This window comes from Helobdella robusta (assembly GCF_000326865.2).
Source record: "Helobdella robusta unplaced genomic scaffold HELROscaffold_38, whole genome shotgun sequence".
NCBI classification, from domain to species: Eukaryota; Metazoa; Annelida; class Clitellata; order Rhynchobdellida; family Glossiphoniidae; genus Helobdella; species Helobdella robusta.
The window spans coordinates 476,180-486,176 of NW_008704829.1; the positions used below are offsets into that span (position 1 = coordinate 476,180).

General features: G+C 37.0%; 2 protein-coding genes across 2 annotated transcripts in view; both read right to left on the reverse strand.

Moving 5' to 3' along the window:
* Positions 1-476: 476 nt before the first annotated feature.
* Positions 477-6,681, reverse strand: HELRODRAFT_84020 (hypothetical protein; the record flags this gene model as incomplete). Its single annotated transcript, XM_009023805.1, has 10 exons — positions 477-697; positions 878-1,032; positions 1,885-2,068; positions 2,545-2,670; positions 2,967-3,085; positions 4,525-4,684; positions 5,181-5,342; positions 5,716-5,826; positions 5,967-6,275; positions 6,420-6,681. Coding segments are annotated over 10 exons (1,809 nt in total), but the record flags the coding sequence as incomplete, so codon positions are not given.
* Positions 6,682-7,832: 1,151 nt separating this feature from the next.
* Positions 7,833-9,997, reverse strand: part of HELRODRAFT_176496 (hypothetical protein) — a gene marked incomplete at both ends in the record, with an annotated part of 3,698 nt that continues 1,533 nt past the window's right edge. The window contains 3 exons of the mRNA XM_009023851.1: positions 7,833-7,906; positions 8,090-8,401; positions 8,829-9,014. Of these exons, the coding sequence (XP_009022099.1) occupies positions 7,833-7,906; positions 8,090-8,401; positions 8,829-9,014 (572 nt within the window). The remainder of the gene's footprint in view (positions 7,907-8,089; positions 8,402-8,828; positions 9,015-9,997) is intronic.

Genomic DNA, 9,997 nt, shown 5'->3' on the forward strand with positions numbered 1-9,997 from the left:
TCATCATCGTCGTTGTCAGCCTCATCATCATCATCATCATCATCATCATCATCCCTGGCAACATCATTATCATCATCATCATCATCATCATTGGCAACACCATCGTCATCATCGTCTGCCGTGACGTCATCATCATCTGCAGTGACGTCATCTTTATTATCGTCATCGTCATCATTGTCGGCGTAATCATTGTTGTTGTCCTTAGGGTTGTCATTATCATTATTATTATTATTATTATTATCATTGTTGTTATTATTATTATCTTTACCTCTTTCCTTTTCATCTTCTTCCTCGTCGTCATCACCCCTTTTATAAAAACTACCTTGTTTCTTTAAAGACTCTCTACCATTATCATCATCATCATCATCGCTGACGTCATCATCATCATCATCAAAACCGCACTCCATCATCAATCGATACCCCTTAACTCCATGAACGCCAGCACCCTCATCATCTTCATCATCACCATCTTTTTTCCCCACCGCCCACTCCACAACAGCATCACGTGACGTGACGTCATAGATTCGCACATCCCTGGGAACTTCCGGGACCGATAGAACATTCAACCGAATAGTCGTAACATCCCTGCCGTACCTATTCTGCGCTGTGCAGTGGTACATGCCGGCGTCCGATCGCTGGACGTTGCTGATTGTCAGTGTCGAAGTCTGCTGGTTTGAATGCAAGCTCCGCGAGGTCACTTTCAATCTGTTGGGTCGTGTGCGTGTGTTTGGGTGCCTTGTGTCAATCAAGCTAACAGAGAACGAACGTTTCATTTTGTGAGCGGAGTTAATAACAACAACCATAACAACCAGCCAACCAGTCAGCCAACCAACCAGCCAACCAGTCATCCAACCAGTCAGCCAACCAACCAGCCAACCAACCAACCTGTCATCATCAAACCAGCTGATTGACAACTTATTGAAACTCCAACCAATCGAAATTGGCAGATCGCCTGTAGCTGCGCATTGTAGTTGAATGTGGTTGTCGTTCTGCGTGGCTGTTATCGTGTGGATGTCGTTGGCGTTGTTGTGGCTGTTGTTGTTGCTGTTGTTGTTGTTGTTGATGCTGTTGTTGTTGCAGTTGTTGTTGTGGCTGTTGTTGATGTTGTTGTTGTTGTAGTTGTTGTTGTTGTAGCTGTTGTTGTTGTTGTTGTTGTTGTTGTTGTTGTTGTTGTTGATGTTCTTATTGACGTCTTTGAAATTGATGTCATTTTTCTTTGCCCCTTCAGTAGTCAGACGATGATTTTTATTAATGTCATCATTGTAAGGATTCAGCTTTCTTGACGATGACTTCGACGAAGATGACGATAACATTTGAGATGATGGCTTCCAGTTAACAAACCTTGGCGGTGCTGATGAAAAAAAGTATTTCGAAAGACACCAGTAAAATAAACTTCATTTTTCAAGTAACTTCTCCCAAAATTACACAACAAAGTATTATTACGTTTAAAGGTGAAAATACACCCAAAGTACACGGTACACATTCACTATAAATTATGTACATGCCATGGTATTTTATTTGAGATACCTCTATGAGTGGTTTTAATGATTTAGTTAACCGAAAATTGAATCTGAATTTTGATTGATGTCGAACTGCTTCAGTAAAAGTGATTGAATGAGGCGGATTTTGTTTTAATTTAGACCGTGTTGCGTGTTAATATATTATAATAATTAAGGGAAAAAAGATGGGAGAGCCCTAACTCAACCTACCAGCCAACCAACCAACTGTCAAACTAACCAACCAACCAACTATCAAACCAACCAACCAACTATCAAACCAACCAACCAACCGGCCAAACAACCAACCATCTAACAAACCAGCAAATCAACCAACCATCCAATCAATCAACCAGCCAGCCAACCAACAACAAGCCAGCCAACCAACAGACCTCTAATTATAATGACGACCATCTTGCTTACGTCATCGCCAATGTTATTGCTGACGTCACAGAGGTACTCACCTTCGTCATCTTTCGTCGACTTCATTATCATCAGCGTTCCGTTCGCGTGAGCGATCGGTGGTGACGATGATGACGATGACGACGATGAAGATGAAGATGGTGAATATTCTCCGGATCTGCTGACTGATCTTACATCCATGTATGCAACTTGTTGTCCGACTTTTTCGTTGTTTGGAAGTGTGTTTGTAGGTGTGTTTGTGTGTGTGGGATGTGTAATGTGTATGTGTGTGTGTGTGTGTGTGTGTGTGTGTGTGTGTGTGTGTGTGTGTGTGTGTGTGTGTGTGTGTGTGTGTGTGTGTGTGTGTGTGTGTGTGTTATAGATATGAATGAACAATGTGTGAATTTGGATGGGATTGAAATTATCTGAAATAATTAAACTCAAAAGATGAAAAAAATAAATGAATGAATGAACAAATGAATGAATGAACAAATGAATGAATGAACGAATGAATGAATGAATGAATGAATGAATGAATGAATGTATGAACGAATGAATGTATGAACGAATGAATGTATGAACGAATGAATGGATGAACGAATGAATGTATGAACGAATGAATGAATGAAAGACCAGCTTTACTAACTCGTAACTTTCTTCCTCCAGGATATCTGAGGTGCTGGCACTCCGTCTGCCTGGCAATTAATAACCACATCCTTGCCCATCACTACTTCCTGTTTTGAGGGTGGTTCCCTGATCCAATATGGCGGCACTGTTGTGTCCGGTTTAAATGTGTGCGTGTGCGTGTGTATAATTCATGATTCCATTTGTTTTTTGTTCTTGTAATGTTTGAAAAGTTGTATAATGGTAATACGTGAGATGAGGTGATTTTACTGATCATTCAAGTTAACATTTAGCCAAACAACATACCAGCTAACCAACCTATTAATTAATCGATCAATCGCACAAGAAAACAAACATCAAACACATACCAAACAAACAAACAAATAAACAAGCAAACAAATAAACAGAAATAAGCACACAAACGCCATCACTCAACTAACTGACCATCAACAAACAGCCTGCTTGTATGTTGAACCTTGCCAGCTCGGTTGCTAGCAACACAGCTGTACCAACCTGCGTGGGCGCTACCAACCTCTTCTATGTACAACAAACTTGAAAATGGACTGGTCATCTGGGTGGGTGTGCAGCACGAAAATAAAGTCTCAACATGTCTGTGAATGAATGCTAATCATGAAGTTGAAAACTGTTAAACAGCCTTAACTGCGATATTTTAATTTCAACTTAAGCCAAATCCATTCATCGTTTACATTGGCACCTAATGACATATTGTAGGAATTAAACTATAGAATCTGAACTTGAACTTTGACCGGAAAGCGTTTGCGTCACTATATCCAATATTTAGCGGGATGGCTCAATGATTAAAAGCGCCTGGTCTTGCTATTGCAATGACTGGATTCGAATACAAAAAGATCTCCCACCTATCATACGCAATGTGTATGATGCGTGGTTTGCACGCGTATTCATCTACGCTGTGTGTGTTTGTCGTTGAAACCTATGAAGCAAACACAAGAGAGAGAGAGAGAGAGAGAGAGAGAGAGAGAGAGAGAGAGAGAGAGAGAGAGAGAGTAACCTTTAACCTTTAGCTACTACGGATCATCAACCAAGGTCATTATTTACAAAACTTATGACGTCATTGCTACTCTTGCTTCCGGTAAAATTTTGAAACTTCCTACACGCAGCCGATAGATAGTTTATCGTAATGTTTCGTAATCGAGTAAAAATATTTGTGGTTTTCGTTCCAGTATAAGGAAAGAGTTTGCTGTCGGTATGTCCTAAAATTTTATATCAAAATTATGTTATTATTATTATTATTATTATTGAGTTATTTTTAGCACTCCTAAATAGAGCTCAGTAAGATGTAATTGAATATAGTTGGATGTACGACTTGATTTAAGAAAGTTTCTGACACTAACCTATCTATACTATTCCCAATAAAACCTGTTGTTCTACATAAGTGTTCATTGGCAAAACACAAATCAATCCATCCATCTATCCATCCATCCATCCGTCCGTCTATCCATCCCTCCGCCCGTCCATCCATCCATACATACATACATACACACACACACACATATATACTTTCACACATATATTCACACATACATACATCCACACATACACACGGTCAAACAAACAAATACATACACACATTATTTAATCATACATCATCCATACCACCTGTCTCCAACGACTCCATGATGAATTACCTTATCATGTTCGTATTTGTATGTCTGTGTGTATTTCTAACATGTGTGTGTGTGTTTGTCTTCCTATATGTTTGTCTGTATGTGAATGTATGTGTGTTGCTCTTGATAAAAGTGCACGCGTGTGTATGTTGATGTCAGATAGTGTGTATAATTATGTAGTTATCATGCTGGAGTGTGTGTGTGCGCGTGTGTGCGTGTGTATGTGTGTGTCCGTGTGAGAGTTCCATTTTTTAATTTCCCGCGAAAAAAATCATTTCACCTGTATATTAATCATGGATTTTGGGATGGATGAAGATAAGTAGGAGGAGGATGATGGCGATGATGCTGTTGATGACGACCACAATGAAGATGATGAAGTCATCGCGGAAATATTGGCGCCATCTTTCATCCAGTAGATGAGGAGCGGAGCGTCGCCACCACTGACCACACAACTCACGGACACTCGGTCGTTTAGTTTTTTACGCGGAAAATTGAAATCATCAATCACAGGCTTCTCTTGGTGGGCAAAAAATGTGTTAATCATCAATAGAAGGGCAAATATTTTATTTTTTGGGTACAATATAAATATTTTTTAAAAATAGTTTTTAACTTAATTATCTTTCAACAAATATGTAAATAAAGAACCAAAATAAATCACAATGAATCGTAAATTTTTTCTTTTTCTCGCAAAATTCAACAATTTTGTAGTATGAACATTTCTAAAGCAAACATAACGTGAATGCATGCAAAGCAAATATTAGTAACAACTAATTTTTAGCAGACAGCAACAACAACAACAACAACAACATTTGGATCTTAAATCACAACAACAACATTTGGATCGAAAGTCACAACAACAACAACAAAAAAAACAACATTTTGATCGAAAGTCACAACAACAGCAACAACATTTGGATCTAAAGTCACAACAGCAACAACATTCGGATCTAAAGTCACAACAACAAACAACAACAACTACTACGAACAACAACAACTTGACCAAACTGTTCACCTAACAAAGTGAGGTTCACATCCCTCTTCATTCCAACTCCATTCATATCAGTGGCCTCGCATGTGTACACTCCACTGTCGACTAACTTGTTCGTTGTGGATATCATTAAGGAGTTGTTCGAAATTATTTTTTGCCGTAAGTTATTCGGTAGGCTGATGGAATCTGTGTTTATAAGTTTGAATATTTAATAGAAAATATTACCTAAGTGAGTTGTTTGATTGGTGAGAGAGCCGGCTTTCATCTCAAAGTGGCCGACTTCAAATGCAAATGAAACTACGTCAATTTGGAGTAAGTTTGTAAAGGTCTGATTGACGCGTTCATTTGCAAACAAGTTGCGTTGTGTTTGTATGTTTGATAATGTTAATGTTTTGTTAATGTTAATGTTAATGATATGTTAATGATATGTTAATGTTAATGTTTATATGTTTGATAGTGTTAACTTCTAGAAACTACAGAACCGACGATCGAGATAAAACTCTTAAATGGGAGTGTTATTTTTTTTATCTTGATGTTATATGTTAAAATTTCAATTAACTTTTAGTCCAGGTGATCTGGTGGATGGGGTAGCCAACGACAACGCATGGAAGAAGAATGACGTCACTAACAACTCCAACAACATCCTTCATCTTTCTTATGAAGGGCACGCCTTGAAGATATATTGCAGTTTTAACTTAACGAATTTACAAAAAAAAATCTTTTCTTTGTTGTGTTTTTCATTATTTCATTTTTTAGCACGTTATTATAATTTAATTTTAAAACACAAAATATCTATCGAATATTTCCCACCAAAAACTTCCAGTCTTTCGGAGTGTACAACCGTCCCGTGTGCATTCCCAACGTGACAGGAATACAAGCCACCATCTTGTACAGTAACGGAAGAGATCACGACTCTACTCAGGACATCACCATTGGCCAGCATCTGACGGCTGAGATGATAATTTTTGAAATCATTAGAAGTGAAGTTGACTGTGGAACCGTCTCGAAGCCACGTTATGTTGGGTGCTGGCACGCCCCTTCCTACACACTGCATGCCTACGTCGGGGCCTGCCGGACTAAACATTTCTTCAAATGATTCTATTATTTCAGGTCTGGAAGCTGAGAATTTTTGAAGAAATATTTAAATTTTTTCGTTTGAGAATTTTCGTTAATTACTTTATTTAAAAGATTTTTAAAAGTTTAAATGAGAATAATTTGAATAGAAATATTTATACAAAATATTTGATATAACAGCTCATGTACCTGCTAGCTTTAGTTGAGCCGTGGCATAAACGGTTACATCCTTTCTCAAAACAAAACACTGGTACATCCCAACGTCCGTTGCGGCCATTTTGAATATAATTAAAACGTGTCCGCCATTTTGAATCGCGTGTGAGTTTGAGGAGGTGGTTAGTTTTTTCCCGTTTTTGTACCATGTAATAATTGTAGTGACGTCATTTCCGGATATGATGCATTTAAAAGTGATGGGCTGAGTTATGTTGGCCTGAATAAATTCTGGCTCCATGAAAACTATCAGTGAAGCTGTTTGTAAATATGTAGGATATTAAGATATAATTACTTAACTGTAAGCCAGAATCTTATTGAACATCATAGTGATTGGTGGCGTGTAATGCGTGGATTCAAGCGAAAATACATCGAGTAAGCCATAAAAAAATGTACATAGATTATAAAATGTAAATCAACTTGATCTGTGTGAGATATCTGAGTTGTATGGCGACGCTCTGCGCATAATATTAGGTTTCAATAAATTAAGTCTATAAATTTGAACAAATAAATAATAAATTGTATGTGCGTGCAACTTTTTTTGAATTTGAAAATTATTTCGACGACAAGTGGCTAACGTGTGACAATCAGCATCGTGTCTCTATGTGGCGATCCAAACGGAGAGTCCGCTACACATCTGTACACACCAGCGTCTCGTGACTGAACCTTCTTGACCAATAAGGAATGACCTTTCAACTTTATTCTTTCATTGGCTTGTATTGGGACCAGGGCATCTAAAAAATAAGATTGATTTATTTTCCGGTTTGTGTTCGTGGAAATTATAGCGTTAAAAGCAGTAAAATTTAGGTAATTCATCAGTCATAGGAAATAGATTTCAACATTTTTCAACACAGCAACCTGTACCTCGTGACAGATGACCATCACCATCAACCGATCTAAACCACTGAATTTTCAGGTCAGTTGTTCCTCCGATTGCTTCACAAACCATCAAAACTTTTCCACCCTCATTAACTGTCAAAATTTCACTGAAGTTGAACATTATTGGTTGGCTAGGCGCTTCAATCCCTGTTAAATAAAAGATGATTTCATGGAATTTGGCTAACCTTTTTATAGTACTATGTAACATTATGCAAATTGTGTTTTACGTTTTATGTAGATCATTTGTTTTCTATATCTAAACATATTGAACATTCATTTATTTAAATTAATGTAAACCATGTAAGCGCGTCTCTGTATTTGAAACCAGTTGAAATGACATTGTGGTTAAGTTGAGCGCTATGTCATTCTATCGCTGCCTTTTGGATTTAATGGGTTATTTTAGGGGTGGGCAAGCTGCGGCCCCATGCGGCCCGCTAGGCCTAGACATTATGACCAAAAAAAGAGCCACAAATTTTAAAAAGAATTCTCCCTTGGGTCGAAAAAATTTGCTATTTAAAAACATATGCGGCCCTTCAGAGGTAAAATAGTTCTCAATGGGGCCCTCAGAGCAAAAAGTTTGCCTACTCCTAAGTTGTTTCATTAAATAAAAAAGACAATTCATTCAACACTATAAAATAATTTATTCATTTTCTAACTTGAAAAAACGAATTCAACCTTATTCTTTAAACTCATTTCAATGACAACTCATATAATTATAGGCTGTATGTGTAAAGTTAGGAAATAAAAGTATATCATTGAACAGTGCTAACTTTTTGGATGGTTGATTTGGACTGGCTGGCTTGCTGTGATCGCATTCGTCAGAGTGTTGTTAGTGATGCATCTAAAAGATTTAGTTGCTATCTCCTCCGTGACGTTTCTAATTATTAGCAAGTTTTTGTTGAAGTTGTTGTGTTTGTTGGTTACTAAGTTGTTGATGTTGTTGTTGATTTTGTTGTTGTTGCTGCTGAAGATGTTGTTGTTGTTGTTGTTGCTGCTGCTGAAGATGTTGTTGTTGATGTTGTGGATGTTGTTGTTGACCTTGAATTGGTTGTTGGAATCACTGACCGTGATATATTTTTCGTCTTTTGGCAAGCATTGACAATAATAATAATGTTACTGATAAAAATTTCAACTATTAATATAATTATTTATATATTTCTATAATTATTTATAAATATTTAATATAAACAGATTCTTAAGAGACAACGATAATATAAATGTATCTTCCCAATTATTATTTGAATAAAAATTTTATGTAATAATCACGTGATATCGTATATGGATCATCATAATCATCACTCCCATCGTCATCATCGTCATCATCCTAACAGTCATCATCATCATCATTCCCATTGTCACCATCATTATCATCGCCATCATCATCCTCATTATCATCATTCCCATTGTCACGATCATCACCATCATCAGCATCGTCATCATCATCACCATCATTTTCACTGTCGCGATCATCATCATCCCCAACATCATCATCACCACCACCATCCTAACCATCAACATCATCATCCTGAACGTCATTTTTGACGTCATTCTCATCCTCCATCCAGCCGACCACTCTGATGTACTCATTAACATAATCCGGTCTGACGTCACACGACAGGACAGCGGAAGAGTTGAACCACGTGACTTCCGGTTTGCTCGCCTCAATGATGTAGTTGTCGAAGTGACTTGTTATGACTGATGGTGATTGATTGATCACGTGGAAATGATCTTATTGTTATCTTTGTTACTTAACGATGACGTCATAATTAATAATGTTTCTGATAGGTTATGCATTTTTCGTCTAAAAAACAAATAATAGGTTTGGAGTATTTTGTTTTTCATGTTGCCATTATTGTTGCTATTGTATTTGTTACTGTTGGTTTTTCTCTCTATCGAAATGACGTATATGTTGTTGTTTAAAACCGTGTTGTTTTTTATGTTTTTGTTGTCTTTGATGACGTCATCATTGTTGTTATTTTTGTTTCTTTATTTATTTATATATATATATATTTGTATTTGTATTTTTTGTTTCTGCTAGTGTTGTTGTTGTCGTTGTTGTTTTTGTCAATGTTGTTTACATTGTTGTTGTGTTATTGCTTTTGTTGTTATTGTTGCTCTGTTTGACAAATCGTTGTCAAGTTACGTGTCGGTATTGCAATGCATTGTATGTGTTGTGGTGTGAAGAATGTGCGTATTGCATTGTGTGTGTGTGTGTGTGTGTGTGTGTGTGTGTGTGTGTGTGTGTGTGTGTGTGTGTGTGTGTGTGTGTGTGTGTGTTTAAGTATTTGTGTGATTTCGCTATTTACGTGACATTTTGTGTTGCTTTATTTGGCATGATCTGCTGTTTGCTTGTATTGTTGGGTGGTTTATTGTATATATATTATCTAAGTTCAGTTGTTAGTATTTGTTGTAATCTGATTTGAAGTTAGTATTATTACTTTTCATAGGTTTGATGATCATACTGATTCACTTTGCTTTTGAACCAAGTTGCTACAAGTTATTTTAAAAAGAAAATATGGCACAATCTTTACCCTCTGAGCTATTTTTAAAAAAGCAGCATCATTGTTTTCATTTTTTTATTTTATTTTTTTAAATTTTTATTTCTTTGCTTACGTCACGCAGGGGTTTGTTGTCGTGTTATGACGTCGTCGTTTGGTATTCATGGCTGACTCTGCGTT